The following is a 21,917-nucleotide window of genomic DNA, read 5'->3' as shown; positions in this document are numbered from 1 at the left end:
TGTTAACAGATCTATGAAAGAAGAAAGTATCCAACAGATTGCTCAGAACAGCTTTCTCTCAGGCAAATCTTTCTTACACCTCCATGGAACATCTCTAAAGATGCTTGACATTACTCATAAAATGTTCTGAAGGATAATTGAGTTTCTTGAATGTTTGTTTAGGGTTTTCAAAGTTTGTTTCTGTTTTTGTTTTTGTTTTTTTTTGTTCAGGTAGTTTATTAAATTATTTATAACCTTGACATGTGCACAGCTTCTGGGAGACTTGTGTACTATATTTAAGCAGCTCAATGGGCAATTAAGTTCTTTCTTGTCTGCTGCATCTGTTCACAGTAAATATACTTTTGTGGAGCTGCACTGTTAGACCATGGAAGATGGGTCCACAGGACAATATAGACTATGTATTTTGCCCACCTACTCAATTCTCTTTGATCTAAAAGGAAAACAAGAGGCCAAGGTCTTGCAGTCTTTCACACATGGTGAGAACATAAGCATGAAGGCATTTATTATCAATGATTTTGCGAGTAAAGATGGAGAAAATGCTGTAACTTTCTAATACTACGGGGGATTTTTTTGTTTTGCTTATTTCATGGTCAAATCCAGTCTGTACTTGCTAAAAGCCACAGGTATATAGAAAAGATCTGAATTTCTGCATTAATAAAGCCAGTACTTAAAGTATTTCTTTTTTTTCCTCTCCACCTTCATTGTATCTCTAAAAGCCTTTGCATTTTGCAGGACTTTGCAGGAAATGTATAACTTCAAATTGCATTGTCATACTTAAATGAGGAGTCTCTTAAGAGATGGATAGAAGTATTGGCCACCAAAATTTGATCCTTAACAATGGTATCTTTAAACTCCTTGTGGGAAGCATTCAGTGCTAATAAAAATAGTGAAATCAAGTTAGAAACATAGACAGCATTTTCTGACATGTTAAAGGGATTTCAGTGGGATCCCCAGAAAGCAAATTGCTAACTCAATTCTGAATGCTTGGTGATTTGAAGTACTAATTCACTTTGAAAATTCAGAGACATAAATTAGAAAGAGTAGTTTCATGTACACTCAACACTCCACATGAATGTCATGATTTTCAGTACACACAAGAATGCAGCAGCCATTATTAAGAAAAGACAGGTTATGTCCATGATGTAGGAAAGCAAAATTTGTATGTATTTAGGCCATGGTTCAAAAGCTACTTACAAAGAATGAAAACCATTTTATGTAATTACACTTTTAGACAATATTACAATGCTATATGTTAGCTAGCTTTTTTCTATTCATATCAGCAAATTAATTTATTTGGAAAAAAAAACCCCAAACCAAACCAAAACCAAAAACCAAAACAAACCCACAAATGAATAGTTCTGTGCAAGACAGAATAAGAAAATAAAAATGTACCAAAAATGTACCAAAATTAAAACCTGTCTTTTGTTAAGTAACCACTGTGCTACACCTAAACATTGCTGCAAAGAGAAAATAATATAGACACATAAGTATTCAAAATCCATGTTCACATATTAGGATTTTTTTTTTAGATTTTAATCCACTGTAAACAGCCTAATACTTCTATAAATGTTATTGAACGCTTAATGTCACCTATAGTTTCTTTGACTCTAGTATAAATAATTAAGCCTAGTATAAAGAAAGTGAGGCTATCCACATAAAATTTATCCATTTTGTGTGATGCAGTGAAATAAATAAAAATAAAAATAATTGGTGCTAAAGGCAGAGTTGTTCATGCAATGTGAATATTGAGCATGGTAGAAAGTGAAATTACTTTCTTTTTACCTTAACAATATCTCCCTCATGCAGCTGAAAGCTCCTGGCTCTAAGATGGATCCCTTTTCCAGCCTCTGTTTCAATTTTATAGATACATTCATGGTTGTTGTCATAATTAGATGGGAAATTCGGAGACAGCAATGTTCCTTCATTTCCAGACACAGTTGCTCCACATTCAGCTAAAGAAACAGACACATTTTTAAAAAAGAAGTGAATTATCCATTTCAAGAAAATATGGGTTATTTGCAGTAATATTTAGACTCCATAAAAACTCTAACAGGCTATCTGCTGGATTTCATCTGCCAGACTGACTCCTAGAAACCCTATGAAAGTTGCTATCTACCTCCTGCATTTGATTGGGTACGTTTATTAGGTTCACTTCGGTGCTTTCACATAATTCCCTTTACCTCTAAGTTATCCCTTGGTCCTCTCACCTGACTAACCTACAATGCAGGTAAGCCAGATTCCATAAAAATTTGATGTTTTGTTGAAATATACTTACTGTGGAAACACTTCAAGTAAATGTAACACTGATTTTACTTCCCTATTCAGCCTTACCAACAAGTATTAGAAACTGCTGAGACAAAAGAATCTGGGAATAATTCAAGACCAGTCAAACATGTTTTTCTCCACCAGGAATAAAACAAAACCAAAAACCAAACAGAAAAAAAAAAAACCAAACCAACATTTATTGGCATCGGTCAGGGCCAAGCAGACAGCTCCCTTCTTTTCTGGGTAAAGAGCAGGTGAGACTTTTTCACAGCCATCTGTGGTTAAGAACTTACTGACACCTTCAGTAGACATTTTTGTCATTTCTGCCCAGTAAAGAAGAGAATAAAGTGTGTAGGAAGAGTGGTACGTTTCGAGCCTATGGGCTCAGTTTGAGTTCTGAATAAAGACTAATAAAATTATTCCAAATGTGCAATATAAATTTCAGCACTTAAAACATCCAAAAAGATAGAAAGTAATATTGGTGCACTGTTCAAAAGAATATTCAAAATGCTCAAAAATGGCCTAAAAGCACCTTAAAAAACCCTACAGTAACATACTAATCTATTTTTTTTTAAGGTGTATGACATTGATATTTGTATCTCATTGTTCACTCCAAAAATAAAATATATTGTGTTAAATACAGATTTTGACCTAAACATTATCCAGACCTCATTCAGAGTACGGTAAAAAGCTGTTGTAACAGTTAAAATAATGATAAATTAATACATAATTGTAAATCAACAGATATATTTTATCAAAGATGTGATAGGTTTGAAAAAATCTGTATTTTTTCTATAAATGTTATTGGAAGTGTGTGGGGTTTACAAAGTTATGTAAAACTGAGTATAGTTTAAAAAATATTTATGTAAAGAATTATTTTGAAAGTATAGTGTAAAGATAGACCAGAAAAATATATGAGAAAATAATTCATTTTAATACATTCAGAGAGAAATGCATGTTTCATATTTATAAATCAACAATCTTAACATTTTGTATTTACATTTCCAAGGTCTTCACAGACACCATAAAATTTATGTGCTTCTTGCTTTTGGAAAGTCTAAAACCAGTGAATTTTTCTGTAATTTAGACTTGCTCCCTATAATAAATCTGAAGAAAAAAAGGGAGGAAGAAAGAAAAGGAGGCAGGGAGAGATGGAGGGAAAAGGGGAAGGAGAGAGGGAAAGACGAAAGGAGGAAGACAGGAAGGGGGGAGGGGTAAAACAGTCTTACTCAGAGCCTTTTTTCTACTCTATATTGCGGATCTCCTTAGTTCAAGTGAAGAAGGAAATCACCAATAAGCTAGCTCAGAATCTTTGATTCAGCACGTAAGTTGAAATTCATTTGCTATTTTAATGCAGAGCTTTGCATTCTCCCCTTCCTTAGCTTACTTAGGCCCTGAGCTGCATTGTATTTTACAGGCAGAAGAGTGCTGGGGAATAAAACCCATGCCACCAAACTTCAGATAGAATCATAGAATCATAGAATCGTAAGGGTTGGAAAGGACCTTAAGATCATCTAGTTCCAACCCCCCTGCCATGGGCAGGGACACCTTGCCCTAAACCACGTGGCTCAAGGCTCTGTCCAACCTGGCCTTGAACACCGCCAGGGATGGAGCACCCACAACCTCCCTGGGCAACCCATTCCAGTGCTTCACCACCCTCACTGTAAAGAACTTCTTCCTTATATCTAGCCTAAACTTCCCCTGTTTAAGTTTGAACCCATTACCCCTTGTCCTACCACTACAGTCCCTAAGGAAGAGTCCCTCCCCAGCATCCTTGTAGACCCCCTTCAGATACTGGAAGGCTGCTATGTGGTCTCCACGCAGCCGTCTCTTCTCCAGGCTGAACAGCCCCAACTCTCTCAGCCTGTCTTCATATGAGAGGTGCTCCAGCCCTCTTATCATCCTCGTGGCCCTCCTCTGGACTCGCTCCAACAGCTCCATGTCCTTTTTATGTTGAGGACACCAGAACTGTACACAGTACTCCAAGTGAGGTCTCATGAGAGCAGAGTAGAGCAGCAGGATCACCTCCTTCGACCTGCTGGTCACACTTCTTTTGATGCAGCCCAGGATACGGTTGGCTTTCTGGGCTGCGAGCGCACACTGCTGGCTCATGTTAAGCTTCTCGTCAACCAACACCCCCAAGTCCTTTTCTGCAAGGCTGCTCTGAATCTCTTCTCTGCCCAGCCTGTAGCAGTGCCTGGGATTGCCCCGACCCAGGTGTAGGACCTTACACTTGGCTTGGTTAAACTTCATAAGGTTGGCATCAGCCCACCTCACAAGCGTGTCAAGGTCCCTCTGGATGGCATCCCTTCCCTCCAGCGTATCAACCGAACCACACAGCTTGGTGTCATCGGCAAACTTGCTGAGGGCGCACTCAATCCCACTGTCCATGTCGCCGACAAAGATGTTGAACAGGACCGGTCCCAACACCGATCCCTGAGGGACACCACTCGTTACAGGTTTCCAACTGGACATGGAGCCATTTACCACAACTCTTTGCGTGCGGCCATCGAGCCAGTTTTTTATCCACCGAGTGGTCCATCTATCAAATTGATGTCTCTCCAATTTAGAGACAAGGATGTCATGTGGGACAGTGTCGAACGCTTTGCACAAGTCCAGGTAGATGACATCAACTGCTCTGCCGCTGTCCATCAGTTCTGTGGCTCCATCATAGAAGGCCACCAGATTGGTCAGGCAGGATTTCCCCTTAGTGAAGCCATGTTGGCTGTCACCAACCACCTCGTTGTTTTTCATGTGCCTTAGCATGTTTTCCAGGAGAAACTGTTCCAAGATTTTGCCAGGCACAGAGGTGAGACTGACTGGTCTGTAGTTCCCCGGGTCTTCCACCTTCCCCTTCTTGAAAATGGGGGTTATATTACCCTTCTTCCAGTCATCGGGAACTTCACCTGACTGCCAGGATTTTTCCAATATGATGGACAGTGGCTTAGCAACTTCATTCGCCAGCTCCTTCAGGACCCGTGGATGGATTTCATCAGGTCCCATGGACTTGTGCGCGTTCAGGTTCTTAAGATGGTCTCGAACCTGATCCTCTCCTACAGTGGGCCTAAGGTCTTCGTTCTCACAGTCCCTGCATTTGCTTTCCAAGACTTGGGTTGTGTGGTCAGAGCATTTGCTGGTGAAGACTGAGGCAAAGAAGTCATTAAGAACCTCAGCCTTCTCCAAATCCATGGTAGCCAGTTCTCCTGATAGCTTCTGGAGAGGGCCTACATTGTCCCTAGTCTGTCTTTTATTTGCTACGTATCTACAGAATCCTTTCCTGTTATCTTCCACATCCCTTGCCAAACTTAATTCTAGCTGGGCCTTAGCTTTCCTAACCTGGTCCCTAGCTTCTCGGGCAATGCTCCTATATTCTTCCCAGGTGGCCTGTCCTCGCTTCCACCTTCTATAAGCTTCTTTTTTCCCTCTAAGTTTCCTCAGCAGCTCCTTCTCCATCCATGGAGGTCTCCTGGCCCTCCTGCTGCACTTTCTTCTAGTCGGGATGCAACACTCTTGAGCACGTAGCAGGTGATCCTTGAATACCGACCATCAGTCTTGGGCCCCCCTGCCCTCTAGGACTGTATCCCATGAAACCTTACTAAGGAGGTTCCTGAAGAGGTCAAAGTCTGCTTTCTTGAAGTCCAGGGCAGTGAGCTTGCTGCACGCTCTTCTCACTGTCCTGAGGATCTCAAACTCAACCATCTCGTGATCACTAGAGCCAAGGCTGCCCTGGAGCATTACATTTCCAACCAGTCCCTCCCTGTTGGTGAGCACAAGGTCCAGCATGGCACCTCTCCTCGTCGGCTCCTCTACTGCTTGAAAGAGGAAGTTGTCTTCCACACAATCGAGGAACCTCCTGGATTGCTTGTGCCGGGCCGTACCGTCCCTCCAACAGATGTCAGGATAGTTGAAGTCCCCCATGAGGACAAGGGCCTGCGAGCGTGAGGCTGCTCCTATCTGTCTGTAGAGCGCTTCATCCACAGAGTCCTCTTGATCAGGCGGCCTGTAACAGATCCCCACCGTAATGTCCCCTGTTGCTGTTTTCCCTTTGATCCTGACTCACAAACACTCTGTTACCTCATCACCTGTCCCCAGACAGAGTTCCATACTCTCTAGCCTATCACTGACATAGATAGCAACACCCCCTCCCCGTCTGCCTGGCCTGTCTTTTCTAAACAGCCTGTAACCTTCCATTCCGACATTCCAGTCATAGGAGCCATCCCACCATGTTTCTGTGATACCAATGACATCATATTCCCGTAGCCTTGCACACATCTCTAATTCCTCTTGTTTGTTCCCCATACTACGGGCGTTTGTATAGAGGCACCTTAGCCGAGCTCCAAATGCAGCAGACTCAATGGCTGGGGCAGCTGGAACATCTCTACATCGCTCCAAGCACTTATTACAGGTGCTGGCAACTGACCAGGAATGTTGGGATGGATCGATGCTCCCATCCCCCAACACATCTAGTTTAAAGCTTTCTTGACCAGCCTGGCAAGCCTCCTACCAAAACAGCTCTTCCCCTTCTTTGTCAGACCAGCTCCACCAGCCTCCAGTAGATCTGGCCTCCCAAATGGAGCCCCATGTTCTAAATAGCCAAACCCCTGACTATGGCACCACCATTCTAACCATTTATTAACCTGCCAGACATGCCTAGCTTTTTTAAGGTCCTCCCCTTTGTCCTGGAGAATCAATGAAAAAACTATCTGAGCTCCAGAGCCCCTAACCACCTCTCCCAGGGCTCTGTAGTCCTTCTTAATGTTTTCCAGGCTACTGCTATCTATATCTCTAGCACCCACATGGACCACTAGGAGGGGGTAATAGTCAGCAGGACTTACTAGAGCAGGCAGCCTCTCAGCAACATCCCTGATCCGAGCCCCCGGCAGGCAACACACCTCCCTCGAGACTGGATCAGGCCGGCAGATGAGTGCCTCTGTGCCTTTCAAAGTAGAGTCCCCTACTACTATGACCCTCCTCTTTTTCCTGGAGGCACCAGTAGCGATCCTCTTTACTGGTGCATCAGCAGGATGCTCATTAGGTGTGCTGGGTGCTTTCTCATTAGCCCCCTGCAGAACTGCGAAGCGGTTCTGGGTGGGGACATCAGATTTAGGAGGAAGCCCCTTGTCGTTAATTGTCCTCTTCCTCCTTTTTTTGTTCGTTTTTCTCGTGACTAATTCCCAGCTTCCTGGGTTGCTGCTCTCCTTCTTTCCTATATGAGCAGTGCTAGACGTTTGCAGCCCCTGCACAGTTTGGGCCTGGAGCAAGCAGCCCAGCTTCCTCTCAGCTTCCCTGGCATCTTTTAGCTCTCCAACAGCCTCCCGCAGCTCAGCCACCTGCTGCAGGAGGACCTCCACCAGGGCGCACCGAGTGCAGCCCTGTCCATCGTGCACCCCCGCCTCACGAGACCAGTCGAGGCACTTTCTACACTCCGAGGTCTGCGCCGCAGCCTCCCCTCTCATCGGCTCTGTCTGGGTGCCTACGCTGGCCTCCGCCGGGGCAGAGCTCCCAGAGCGGGCCCTGGTCCTGAGGCGAGTGCTCACCATCCCGCTCGCTGCCCGCTCGCCCTGCCTGCGCAAACTGCCGCGCCACGCGCCACGCCCTGTTTGCCCGCCCTGGTCGCCGTGCTCCTGGTCGCTCGCGCTCCCTGGGATGGGTTTTACCCACTGAGGGCTGGTGCCCTCACTCCTGGCGCCGCCCCCTGTGAGTCGGCTGCTCGCGTCAGCTGAGCTGCCGGCTCCTGGGCAAGTCCTGTCGAGGACTTGAGGCTCCCTCGGTCGCTCTTGCCGCTCCGAACTGAGGCTCCGGGACTCTGTGCTTCCCCCCGCTCCGTGTTAAAGGCGTCCTCTCTGGAGATACTCACCTCGGCAACTCTTCCTTTGTGGGGGAGTATGGGATACAGCAGTTATTTCTAACATGTTTAAAGTCACTTTAAATTTTCTAAATGTTTCAATGAACCGTAGCAGACAAATGAACTAGATTTTTAGTTTGATACTTCTTTGGCAAAGGATCATTCATACGTAGCTGTTTTTTCTTTGATTTTTAGGAAGAAGGTGAAACTAATTAAGTTTATATAATTCAAAGCAATGCCAACATTAATGCCAGACATGTTTAGACCCATACAACTCTATCTTCTTGTCTTTATGACACCAGCACTCTACACAAGCATTCTGCAAACAAGTGCTTGCCCAAGCAAAGATCCATGCAAAAATATCTATGTTCCCTTTGGCGGCATTGGTATCTTATTATCTACTTCCTCTAAAGAACTAGAAAATATAGAAGTAAAATGCTGGAGAAGAAAATAAGAACATATTACGGAAGCAAAGGATTTTTCTTACATAATGTTCATACAGTATTCTACATTTTCTTTCAGTGATTGACTGTAAACCACTAAGACATATGCAGTAATAGAAAAAGTGTACAATGAGCTTTCACCAATATAGAGCTGGCCAAATTTCCTGCTCTGGTAAGTCTATGTTCCAAAGTTCAAAACCATGGCAATTTGACTACCGTATTTCTACTCTTCTAAAGTATAGCACATTCTGCATGAAACAGACATGCTCTCTGCTATGAACAATTAGTTATTCACTGAAATTCAGTTACTTCAAAAAATTCTTTGACCTCAAGTTGGCACTCGTATACCTCCAACCCATGCTACACAACCACATTCTGTTACCAGTGCATACCACCTCCTCTCAAATACCTTACAGCTATGCAGTTTCATCAGGCCTTACCATTCCCTTCGTTACCAAGACAAAGGGTTGCTCAAGTCCTCTGACCAATCAAGATTCTTAGCTCATCTCATATCAGTCAGTAAATCACTGAGAGCACCCAGAAAGAGGTTTCCAAAGGAAAGCAAGCCCTTCTTTGTCAACTTCCCTCCCTCAAAAGGAAAACTATACAAAACATGTCACAGTTCAGGTTAAGGTTTTCTTGTAGATCTCTCCTTGGAGATCTGGTGTCCTAACACCTGAAATCTCTTTCATTTGTGATCAGTGCCCAGGTATACAAAGGAACTTAGCCCTAAGGACTTCAACTTGGTATTTTTCTAACCGCTCCTGCACAAGCTCCCTACACACAGTGAGGAACTAGAAACTCTAAAGAGCAGTCATGAACAGCAACGCTGAGTCTTGTCTCACCAGCAGGAAAAGCTTACACAGCCAAAGACATCTCTCTCCTTCAAGGCCCTAATATTTTACTCAGCAGTATAGGAAATGTCATGGTTTTTTTCTTTAAAAATATCTAAAGTAGCTGATACTGCTGCTGCTTTCTTGTGCAGTAATTAACATATGCAACCAGAATGTGTGACACCTAAATTCAATTCACTTTGCCTCTGGGGATTTCAACATGAATCTCCTGTGACTTCTGCTGCACATAAAGGGATTAGAAAATCAGTTAGTCACAAAGTGAGCAAATGTTGGTTAACCTCTTTAGCATAATGGGTTGGGCATTAAACAAGGAATACTTCCTCAAGGAAGTTCATACATTAAACTGTTGGAAAATAAAATTCTGAAATAATCCCTGAATCATCATTCACTGTTACCACGTGAATTACTGTTACCAAGTACTAGACTGGAAAAATATATTCACGTTCACTTCCACTTTTATTGCCTTCAGTTAATCTTTAATTCTTTATGTAAAATGAAACAACCGCTGTTAGCCACATTGGCAAGATCATTCTGCAAGATTATAGATATTAGATATAATTTAAACTTATTTTACAGAAACAAACGAAATGAGGCCACATCTTGAATTTTGATGAAAGATCAAGCCATTGATCAAGTTTTGTGTGAAGAAGTTATCTGGCTCATCCACCTACGGTAACTGAAAATAAAATACCTGCCAATCACTCTTTAAAGATGTCATGCAACATTACTCATCTAGCACATGTGCTCTATGAGAAACTACTCATTTAGCACCTCAGGTTAAGCAGACAGATCTTATCATATGATCCTGAAAAAGCTCTTTAGTTCTTGGCTACAGTGGACTTTCTTTTACTCTTTCATGACACTGCTGTACTTCAAAGTCTCCCAGATTCCTTCTGAGTTCAAGAGACCTGCCCTCATCTTGGGAGAATGATCTGCCTCCCCAGCCCAGGGAGATGAAAGATAAAACATTTCTCATGCCCCCTGCACCAGAAAACAAACAAACAAAAAAACCACAAAAAACAAACAAACAAAAAAAAAAAACCAAAACCAAACAAACAAAAAAACAAAAAACAAAAAACAAAAAACAAAAAAACCCAACAAAACAAAAAAAAAATCTTATCTGCTTGTTTTCTCATTTCTTAAATATAATTCACAGGCACCCTTCCTCTGATAAAAATCAACTATATCAGTATTAATAAGTCTTCAAATTATGCAAACATGGACAGGTACAGAATTTGCCATGCAAAATAATCTTTACTGAGCTTAAAGTAATTACAGTTGATATTCTGTTTCCATACTTTGATCCACAACCTTGTCTTGGAAAAATCAGTGTGAATTTAAATGAACAGGCATACTACAATATAACCACTGAACATGCTCCACGTTAACTATTTTCAGGACTATCTCCTCCAGCTATAGCCTTTAAAGAAAAGAAATATATTTCATAATATTCTTTGTCAGATTATGTGATGTGCTTAGACTATAGTATTAATGCAGGTACAACTGAAGAACTTAAAATCTGCTTATGATATAATACCTAAAAATTGCTATAAAAAGATGTAGCTCTGAGATTTGTATTATGATGTAATACAGATCTTTTCTTTATTTTGCCTTCCTATCTTTCCTTTTTTTCTGTAGTACTCTGATTTTTCAAGATACAACATAAATTACTTCAGTCGCCAAGTTTTTTATTATCAATATTGTCACTGGCACCTAAACCCACTTTTTGAATTAAATGTAAAAGATACAGTTGTCACTTTCCCATAAAATTATCTCAATTTTCTCAGGTATTTTAGATATATTTTTGTGGCAAAACACAAAATACAGATAATTCAAGAGATTTTTCAAGAGCGAATATATACAAAAATCTGGCTTGATTGAAAATAGACAAGTAAATAAAGAAAACTAGGAGTGAATTCTTTTTTATGAAAGCAAAAGCCTGATCATTCATTAGATGTTGTAAGAAATGTCAAAAAGCTTCCAATCGCAAGGATAGGAGACACTTCTCTTTCTTCCAGGAAGGGCATAGGGGAATTAACGCAACTTGTACACAATTGTTTTGAGTCTTAGGGAGAAAGAAAAGTAAGCACATTCTTGCAGAAACAACACAAAATAGTACCTACTGTGTTCTGACAAGATGCATAAAATTAAGAGGTTATTTTCATATTAAAAGGATCTAATTAATTGGACTAGAAATAAAAAAGTGAGGACAATTTATATATGAAAGTTTATTGAGACTGTAAAAGAATTAGATTCAAAGCAATGCAATAGCACTAAACACTTGTTTAAAACATCCTGGCTAATCTAGTTCCCTAATTTGAAGAATTACAAGAGAATCATTTGAACATGTAAAGAAACCCAGGTATGTATATTTATTTCCATTATAAAACATTAGATTTTTAAGCATCTGTATTTTAAAAACAGGGGATAACTTTCTGATGTCCTCAATAAATAGCTGTGCATCCTTAGGTAAGGATGAGGAGCAAGGGATAATGACCTTCATTACTTCATTAAGAATATACCATTTTGTATGCAGCAAAACTGTGTTGTAACTGAATTGTAATGTATACTAAATTAATGTAGCTAATTGAAATAAAAATGTGTTCATAGTGCTATAGATGTTTGTGCTTTTGCTACTAAACAAAGAATAAATTCTCTAAAATATAAGCTCTCAAACTGTTTCTACATAGTTTGGCTGTTAGGGCTTAAAAAAGTTACTATCATCGCATCTAAATAGCTTGTTAAATAGCTTAAACTAGCACATACTGAACAAATTTTCTTCTTTAAATGTCAGCTGCTTGTATGGTTCCAATTCAGATTCTTCATTTCTCAAATCTGCCAAGCTATGGAAGTCTGCCAAACTACTGCATCCAAAAGACTTGGTCCCTTAAACTCATCTTCTTCTAAAAGAAAAAAAATCTGTATGACATTGGCTCTATGTTTCAAAAGGTAAAAAGCACATAAAAGCAGATGAATCAAATTCTCTAATACAACTTTTGAATCTTGTGTGCTTTTAAATTTTATTTATTTATTCTAAAATTAAAAGTATCCAACTTAGAATTCAAAAGGTATACTCTTACTGAGTGTATGTCACCTATGCCCACATGTAAAAGGTTTTAGAGGAGGAACGATATGCTTGATTTCCACTACAGTTTCTAAGTGTCTGTTATAACCTTGCTGCAGATGCAGCAGACTGGAAAAAGCTACCTTATCAAACTGTTCTCTTACGCCCTTGCAGTGAGAGCAATCTGTCTGGAACAGCTACTTGACCCCATTTCTTTGTTCTTTTGCTTAATAAAGTCACTTAAATTCTATTTACATAAGTAACTTTTTTCTTCTTCCTTTATTGTCTCACTTGAAATTGGATAAAAGGAAACTGCAGAGGGTGGATAATCAAACACTTCCTGAATTTGAACATAATCTCTATAAAACAAACAAAATTCAGGGATTCTTGAAATGCTTTGAAATACAGTTCATGTAGAATGTAACGATAGCTTTGTTCAATGGAAAAGTTTGCTTTATTATTTTTCTTCCATACATCTTGCTAAAAGGCTTGACACTATTTTAAGCAGATCTCCAAAGCAGAGGTCAAATAAAAGTAGTACAATGTCAGTTTAAAGGCTTCTCTGGCACAAAGCACTCTACTGAGCGCAGAGTAACTTTTGCATTTACAAAATTGTAGAGCAGTTCATAAAATAGAAGAAGCTGAGGTCAGACAGATGATAATTCTCCATGTTTCTGTTGGACAATACTGTTAGTACGATGGTCATGCAACGTTAAAAAAACAGTAAAGGGGATCATGGATAAAGCCGAACCAAGCATCCTATGCTTTGTCTTCACATAATAGCAAAAACTTAGTTTCTCCACAGTCATTGACTAAGGGGTGTCTAAAAGCTGACCATCTGACTTCTACAGGGCAGACACAATACATGGCTGGACTCAAGCATAGCTCCATGTACAATGTCAAATGCAATGCAAGGAGATGAAGCTTCCTGTTAATAGGAATGCTGTATCAAGCAGAGGTGCACATAGTGCTTCCATAGCACCTCTGTGACACGGTGCCTTAATCTTTGTAATGTTAGTGCTTCACCTCCATTTCTGCAGCCAGCCCTTCACTTGTGAGCCTGTAAGCTGTCTTTTTACAGAAAAAGAAAGCTCACACACTGCCAGGCTGCTGTGGCAGTGCCTTGACTTTGGTACAAGGGCTCTTGTTCTCAACTGGCACTGCTGTATTCAGAACCGCTGTTATGCTGGGTTTCTCCTAAAAAGTGACTGCCATTGTTTTTCAAATCATACTGTTCTCACCACACTTCTCACTCTTTTGCCCTGTAGCTCTTAGCCTGTAACTCTACACTGAGATCACCATCACTCCCAAATCCGGTGGCCTGTGACTTCATATTGGAATAGAGCTTGGTAGATAATGAGCAGATAATAATTATGTTAATACACAAGAAACAGTACACAAAAAAAAAAAACCATGCACAAACCTTAACTACTGTATAGTCTGCGGCACCCACGCATGCTCCATTCAGTGCTAGTATTATCATAAGCTATCTATGAGGAGCTTGAGAAGGTCTGAGTGAAAAATACAACTGTTCTAGGGAGAAAGCAGGAAGATTTTAGCTTTTTTTGTCACTACCATCATCATCGTCACCACTATCTTTATTGGAGAGATATTTGTCTAGAGACTCTCTCCTTCCTTCTCCCAGCTGGTGCCAGAGGACTGGCTTTCCCTTTCTTCTCTCTTTCTTCTCTTCTTTCCCCGCTCCTTTTTTGCTCCTCTGAGATAGATTTCAAGTCAAGGTAAGTCATCAGCTATGGACCACACTCCTAAAGCATGTATATGTAATATGTAAGCCTCCCTCAACATTCTTTAAGCATTACCCGTACGATGATGGTGAGGTTAGAACACCTTGCTAAAAACCTTACTGAAATGCCTTGCTGAAAAAAACCCTTTTATTCTGTATTTTTGTGTACCATTCCACTGCAAAGAATAAAGGAGTAGGAAAGGAAGGACTAAACAGCAGGTAAAGCCTTTTCCAAGGTTTGCTTAATTAGTTTTCGATCCATATGCCACTGACATAAGACACTACTCAGGTTCTCAAAACAAATCCTATGATTTTAATTAGCCTCAAGAGGATTAATGGCAGAATCCAAGATGAGGGCTTTTTTTTTTCTTTTTTCAAATTGAGATTTTTGTATATTCTTTCTAGTATGACCTGACAATGAACCATGACGATAACATCCCTATATTATTTGTCTTATCAAGAAAAAATATTTAGCATACACAACCTGTAAACATAGAAAGAAGGCCAAAGGTGACCAGAGACAAGCCTTATTCCTTCTGACTATAGGTAATTGAAATTTCATACCAGGCTGCACATTGAGGTAGTTAAGGTTTCATACAAATCACCCCATTTTGAAAATAGAGTGCTCACTATGCATCAGCAGAAATCTGTTTTAGTGTTTCCTGAATATTAAAGTTTCAATTTTGAAATAGAGACAGCACAAACCTGTAATTACTATATTGCATCATATTTTGAGGATTCATATACAATAAGACTCAAACACTAACTCAAATCTTCAACAATGTCAACACTGAGATAGAAATGAGGGGGAAAAAACCCCAACCTTCAATGGTATTTATAAAAAATGCAATGTTATATATTGAAGAAATAAAAATTCTTAAAAATCTATTAAATAACATTATTAAACACATTGTGTGAAACAGAAAACAGGCTAAAGATCTAACAAGTTAAATGTGACAGCATTTAGAGTTCTGAAACACAGGGGAACCTGGATACATACACATCCTCACAACTGCCTGAAGATTCAGAGATTCAACCACTGATATATAAGATTTCTTACTGATAAGCAGCTCTTAAATGAGAGCTCTCTCTGCCTAAACACTAACTAAAAATGGATAGCAATTTTCAGACTTAGTTTGACTTCTCAAAGGTGATCTCAAATTCAAATTTTATGATAGAGAACTTAAAGAAAAGAATGAATGTCAGATCTCAAGGGTCACACAGAAATCTCCAGTACTATTCAGGCTAAGAAGGTTCCCACTTATGTCCCACTTACTTTTCAGTCTTGATGGAAATTAACTCAATGCTACAACATGACAAAGTATATTAATTATAATTGATGATTTTGCAATGAATACTAAACGACTTAAAAGTAACAGCTTATTAAAGAGTGTCAGCAATTTATTGTAGCACCCTATCATTAATTACTCATGTAGTATTTCTTATAACAAATGAATATGATAAATTAATGTGATATTAATGTGAACAGCAGTGAAAAAAATGCCTCAGTGAAGATTTTACTCAAATACTATATTAATGCACCATTAAAATCAAGTGCCATGTAACATTTAATAAAGCGGCAACACCGCTTAAATGTGAAATGAAAACATTAAGTTGCTGTTTCTTCTCAGCTTTATCCTTTAAGTTTTTCACAGCTTGCTTTAGGAACACTCCATACAGTTGAAATGACTAATGGGGACAAGAACATAATGCAGGTTAAAACCCAAACCAAATTAAAAAAAACCAGCACTCAAAACCAAGTTTAGTGTATTAATGCTTGAACTCTATGCAATGCTGATCACAAGAGGCTAGTTTGAAATGAATATTGTGTACTCTTCATAGTGTAAAAATAATATTTTCATGATAAATCCTAGGTAAAATTTATCACAGTTTCTTAAAGAGAGAGTGAGCAGGGAAAGCCCAGACAAGTAGACAGAAGCAGTGTGCAAATCAAGTAACTGAATGAAAATCTAAGTTAAGACAATCTCAGAAAGGAGACATGAACTAATTCAAACTTTCCTTCCACCTATCATGTGATGTCTGAATGCCTAAATCCTGGAAGAGATAATCAAAGTGTTTAGTTACATGTCCTTGTGAATAGGGGAAAATAACCATCTCTAATAACAAGTAGCTCTTCAGCCATAATACTGAGTAGACAGGGTAGGTAAAGCCCATTCCCATTAGCCAACATAGTAAGGAGTTAAAAGAAAATTACTAGTAAATATGACCAAATATTCACTTTTATTTTGTCTTATAATCTTAATACTCCTTCTATTTTGTAATTAATTTTACAGTCAGGATATGATGGAATAAACTAATTTTTTTTTTATTTTGTACCTAAACTTCTCTTACAGCAGAGCCTTATCTATCAGAGCCTTCATTGTACCCCTCTGAGATTAACAAATCCAGAGGGGTGAACTAGCAATTTCTGAAATGTTTTTTGAAAAGAGAAAGTACCTACACTTAGGCACTGTACCTCGCAATTCAAAAAGTGTCTCTGTGCAGGTTTCTCCCCATTGCCTTCAATAATCAGTGAACAGCACATTCTTGCCAAGTACAAAGGTGCTGTGATTTAAGCCCAGCCAGTAACTCAGAACCACACAGCCGCTCGCTCACTCCCTCCCTTCTTCCCCGCTGTTCCCAGAGGGATGGGGAGGAGAATCAAAAGAATGTAAATCCCACAGGTTGAGATAAGAACAGTCCAACAACTAAGGTATAATACAAAACTACTACTGCTACCACCAATGATAATAATGATAAGGGAAATTACAAGGGGAGAGAATACAATTGCTCACCACCCGCTGACCGATACCCAGCCTGACCCGAGCAGCAATTTGGGCCTTCCCGGTAACTCCCCCCAGTTTATACACTGGGCATGACATGCTGTGGTATGGAATACCCCTTTGGCCAGTTTGGGTCAGGTGTCCTGCCTCTGCTTCCTTCTGGCTTCCTGTTCCCCTCCTCCCTGGCAGAGCATGAGACTGAAAAGTCCTTGATCAGAGCAAACATTGCTTAGCAAGAACTAAAAAACATCGGTGTGTTATCAGTGTTGTTCTCAGGCTGAAGTCAAAAACACAGCACTGCACCAGCTACTAAGAAGAAGAAAAATTACTGCTACAGCTGAACCCAGGACAAAAGGAAAGAATGAAACGTCTCCCTCTTTCAGAATTTCATCAGCATATCATAATCCACTGTGAAGGAATGCCAAAACTGATAGGCTCAATCCTCACCTGTTGGAGGACCACTGCAAATGATAAAGTCACGTGCCGAAAACTATGTAGGAGATGATTTAGATGCATATCAGATGTGTGTGTTCAAGCCTGCAATCTAAAGTCTCTCCTCTCCCTCAGCCCCTACTTATCAGCCATGTATCTCTGGAAATGTGTATACTCACTGGGTATCTTGTTTCATATCACATTTCTCCTTTTTCCATATAACCTATTCCTTGCCATGCCTGAGAAGATACTTGCCCCTGGTATCCAAAAAAAAAAAAAAAAAAAAATTAAGCGGAGCAGCATTTAACTTCTCTCAGTACTGACAACTGCCTTTGGAATCTGCTGTCCAGGGAAGTGGTTGAGTCACCATCCCTGGAGGTATGTAAAAGATGCATAGATGTGGCACTTAGGGGCATGGGTCAGTGGTGGAGTTGGCAGTGCTACGTTTGTGGTTGGACTCCATGATCTTAAAGGTCTTTTCCAACTTAAATAATTCCATGATTCTATGACGAAGCCGTGCCAGTATGCAGAAGGGAATATGAAATTCATGAGACAGCATTCTGCACTGCAGTGTGACATTGAAACCTCTGGAGTAAGGCACTGAGGGGGAACATTTTCTGGACTCATCTATTTCTAGTGTTCATTGCATTTGTTCACTGAATTGTTACATTCAATGTAAAAAAAAGTAAAATTCACTTATAGGAATGCTTCTTTTAACCTGTGCGTCTTCCAATTCCTTTTTGAACAGTAGCAGAACCCCAAAACAGAGTGGTAGAAAGCTCCTAACTAGTTTTGACTTTAAGCAAACTGGAAGGTAAGAAAAGTATGATTAAAAGTCCTGGTTTCCTAGATGAGACCTAGGAAATCTGCCTTAGTGACAGATTTCCCAGAGAAATTGTGTGGTTCCTGTTTAAAAGGCTAGTGACAAGATAGCAGCAGAAACCTAACTGTGATCGTCTCTTTTAGGTAGACACTAGCCTCAGAATCAGGGACTTAAACAAATTAAGGTCGTGTTCCACCTCATTTCTGGACTCCAGTATTCACCAAGCATCTGGGATTCACACAGTTCTGGGGACATGCCGAAGTCCATGACTGCCTAGGAGCTTTACTCTTGGATCTGCACTCTTGGGGGACCAACCTATTAAAAACTTGACTTTGTTGTCAGGAAAATGTAGCCAACTGTGAAATGTAAATGAAACTCTAAATAGAATTATGTAATTATAGGTAGAGGAAAAAAAACTATTGCTGGAAGGAAAAATAGGAAGAATATGTATGCGCACTCAGACAATTTTTTTTCACACAGCCATGAAATAAGTATAAATGTATATATACATTTGCAACTATGTACATCAACTAAATGCCCCATCCCTGGCAGTGTTCAAGGCCAGGTTGGACAGAGCCTTGGGCAATATGGTCTAGGGTGAGGTGTCCCTGCCCATGGCAGGGGGGTTGGCTTTCCAACCCTAACTGTTCTATGATTCTATGATAACAGGAATAAATTATACATGTGGAAGTAGTATCAGTAACCCATCATAATCACAATTAGTAATCAAATGCATGTTTTTAGTAAAAAAAAAAAAAGGTTTTTTTCTGGAAAAAAAGGAATAATAATTGAAGCAATAATAACAAAACAATAATAACACAGGATGAGATGTCAATGAATGAAGGGGTAATAAATTGTTTTCTGTTTTCAAATCTCAACTAGACAAAGGATAATCAAGAGAAGCCTGTCTGTACTTCAGTAGCTTAGTTTTTCCCACACACAAGCATATCAACAAACACAAAACCAGTAATTTTAAATTATAATTAAATTATTCAAAAGTAAATTTGGGAAATTAAACCTACACCACACAGACAAATGTGTCAATTACAATAATGTGCTAGATGATAATGTTAACAATCTTATAGGTGACAAGCTGTTTCAGAACAGTAAAAAGCAGATGCCTATATCAGTACTCCCAAACCTAAAGATATGGGTTATTTTAGTGTCATTTCTTCTTCAAGAAATGTGCATGTTTATTTTCCAAGTAGCCCTGTGCCAGGATTGCTAGGAGGGTATTTTTACCTTGACATTATCTATGGAAATGTGCTCCTATCTCCATTAATTTTGTGCATCACAGAAAACAGCAAAGTAGCAGAGTATTACTCTCTCCGTTTCCCTTAATCTTGCATTCCTCTCAGTTACAATAAATTTTGAGGAGAGGAGTAAAAGAGGTTGCTGTGAATGTGCATTTAGACAACATTTTTCAAAGAACAGTTACATAAAGGTAGTCAGCTGAGATTTTTTTCCTTCAAAACACTATGTCCATTATACTGTGGGTAAGTGCAGAAAAGCCTTACTGTAGGATACATGCTGGAGTGTGTCACTAGTTAAGTAAAGACTGCAGGATAGCTCTTCCAAATACAATCACTGTCTCTAGAAAAATAGGAAACAGTACTCTTGTGTGGAAGGAGACTGCATTGTCTTATCTGCAGATACCAACTACTAGCACATTTGACAGGGAAGCCATCAGTGGTATTAAAGTGCTTTTGAGGAAGCTTTTACAGGAAATTAGGTTTCTTTATGGATGACTCTACTACCTTTCTTTTAAAGAATTCAAGAATGCAAAATTCTCTGCGAGGAGACTGGCAATCCTGGAATTTCTACAGTTGGTATAAAGAGGTAGAGGGAAGGGATGTTCCTGAAAAGCCACCTCATGTCAATGTAAACAGAGTGTTCACCACACAGCTCCTCCTTCCATAGGAGAAGCACAGCTTTAAGAGAGAGAAGTTAAAAAAAAAAGAATCTTCCAAAATGGGGGGAATTTGTTGACATCACCTTGGGTAATGGTCATGTCTGTTCTTTAAATAGTGCAAGGGGACTGGATCTTCTCCACACTTTTTAACTGTTAACAGTAAAGCTTTTCTCATGAAATACTAGCAAGTAGGCAGCTGTAGGCACAAATGGCTTTCTTGTCGGGAGGGAGAGATCCTACTGGAGCACACATTTAGAAAAGGAGTGATGACCCACAGGGAAGCTCTAGGTAGAGTCTTCAAAACTGTGATGAGCTGGAATAATACTGCATAACCACCTGAGGTACATGGCTGAGATAAAAATTAAAATAATTCTAATTAAAAAGACAAGAGAGTGAAGTTTCAAGGACACCTGTTTATGAATGTCTACCTGATTTTGCAGATAGACTTGGCGGTGTCTTTTTGCTGTGAAAAGGAAAGTCCTTACTGAAGAAGAAGGGATGCTGCCTTATTCTGAGCACCAACCACCCTCCAGTACTCAGATAAAGACTTTTGAAGTTCAGGGGAAGACCATCTAACTGCACAGCATGGACAGGCCAGTGAAAATGGTGGTAGTGCAGTCCTCATGGGACTCAACGTATTGGACTAAAAATGTCAGGGTCATGATGTTAGGATAACCAGATCTCCCAAGCTCTGATTTTGCCTTACTTGGAAAATAACTCTTCAAAGGAGAAGCATTGGTGAAAAGGCCCAAGTGGTGCTCTGACGAGGAAAATTTCATATTATGTTGGAGATGAACCCTGAAGGAAGGACTTGAAATTATTTACTTGGATGGAGAAGGGTGAATGGCAATACCTTTGGAAACCCTGTTGGTTGGTTTGGGTTTTTTACTCCAGCAGATGAAAATGAGTACTAATTCTATGGTACAAATCAGTATGTGCTTGTGTGAATGTTTACAAATTAAATGCATTTAAATTTGAAAGGCTTTCACCCTGAATCTGATGAAAAGAATCATGAAAGTATATGTTACCATGTGTCCTAGAAGGACCAAAGAAATCCTTGTTGATAGTTAGTTGATGAAGGTTAGTGTGTATAAATCATGTAGGTGAGTTTGATCAGTGTAGAAATGATAACAAGGAAGAAGTAATCAAGAGCCTACTAACGTACTTATGAATTTGTGCCACTGAGTTGAGACTAGCTTTAACTTCTGAATATACACTCTTAAGCCAGCAGATTTCAGGACAAGTAGTTTCTTTTCGCTCTTTTGAGAAAGAAGTAGTCTTTGTGTGAACTCCTATGTGAACTCTTAGGCAAAATAGTATCTTCACCCCTAATGTCTCAGATGACATCTCAACAAGAAATGGAACCTCTGTAAACATTCTTGGTACCTAGAATACTGCACAATTAAAATTCATCTTTTCTTCAACAACAGGAGCTTATAAGGAGTGAATTTTCCATTCATATATGTGGACAGCTACAGAATAGCTGAACACTCCTAAAAGGGAAAATAAGATGCTAGGTTCAAAGTGAGTATGTGACTATTATTCTAGTGAAATTTGCACACTTTAAATCAATATGGACTGAAGGAATTAGGTCTCTTCTCCCTGGAGAAGGCTTGGGTTCCTTATCACAGTATCACAGTAATGAAAGGGTGACTACAAAGAGAACAGAGGCTCTGTCTTCACAAGGAACCACAAGGAGAAGACAAGGAGCAACAGGTACAAGTTGCACCAGGAGAAGTTTCATCTCAACCT

At 39.7% G+C, this 21,917-nt stretch overlaps 1 protein-coding gene across 4 annotated transcripts in view; it reads right to left on the bottom strand.

The window, feature by feature from the left end:
- Positions 1 to 21,917, bottom strand: part of CSMD1 (CUB and Sushi multiple domains 1) — a 1,137,242-nt gene that overhangs the window by 237,765 nt on the left and 877,560 nt on the right. For all 4 annotated transcript variants that reach the window (XM_030490098.1, XM_030490097.1, XM_030490096.1 and 1 more), the window contains one exon: positions 1,783 to 1,952. In XM_030490098.1, coding sequence (XP_030345958.1) covers positions 1,783 to 1,952 — 170 coding nt within the window. The remainder of the gene's footprint in view (positions 1 to 1,782; positions 1,953 to 21,917) is intronic.

Source organism: Strigops habroptila, chromosome 6, assembly GCF_004027225.2.
Source record: "Strigops habroptila isolate Jane chromosome 6, bStrHab1.2.pri, whole genome shotgun sequence".
NCBI lineage: Eukaryota > Metazoa > Chordata > Aves > Psittaciformes > Psittacidae > Strigops > Strigops habroptila.
Note: the sequence above shows the minus strand (reverse complement) of the source record. Positions and strands in the feature narration are given on the sequence as shown.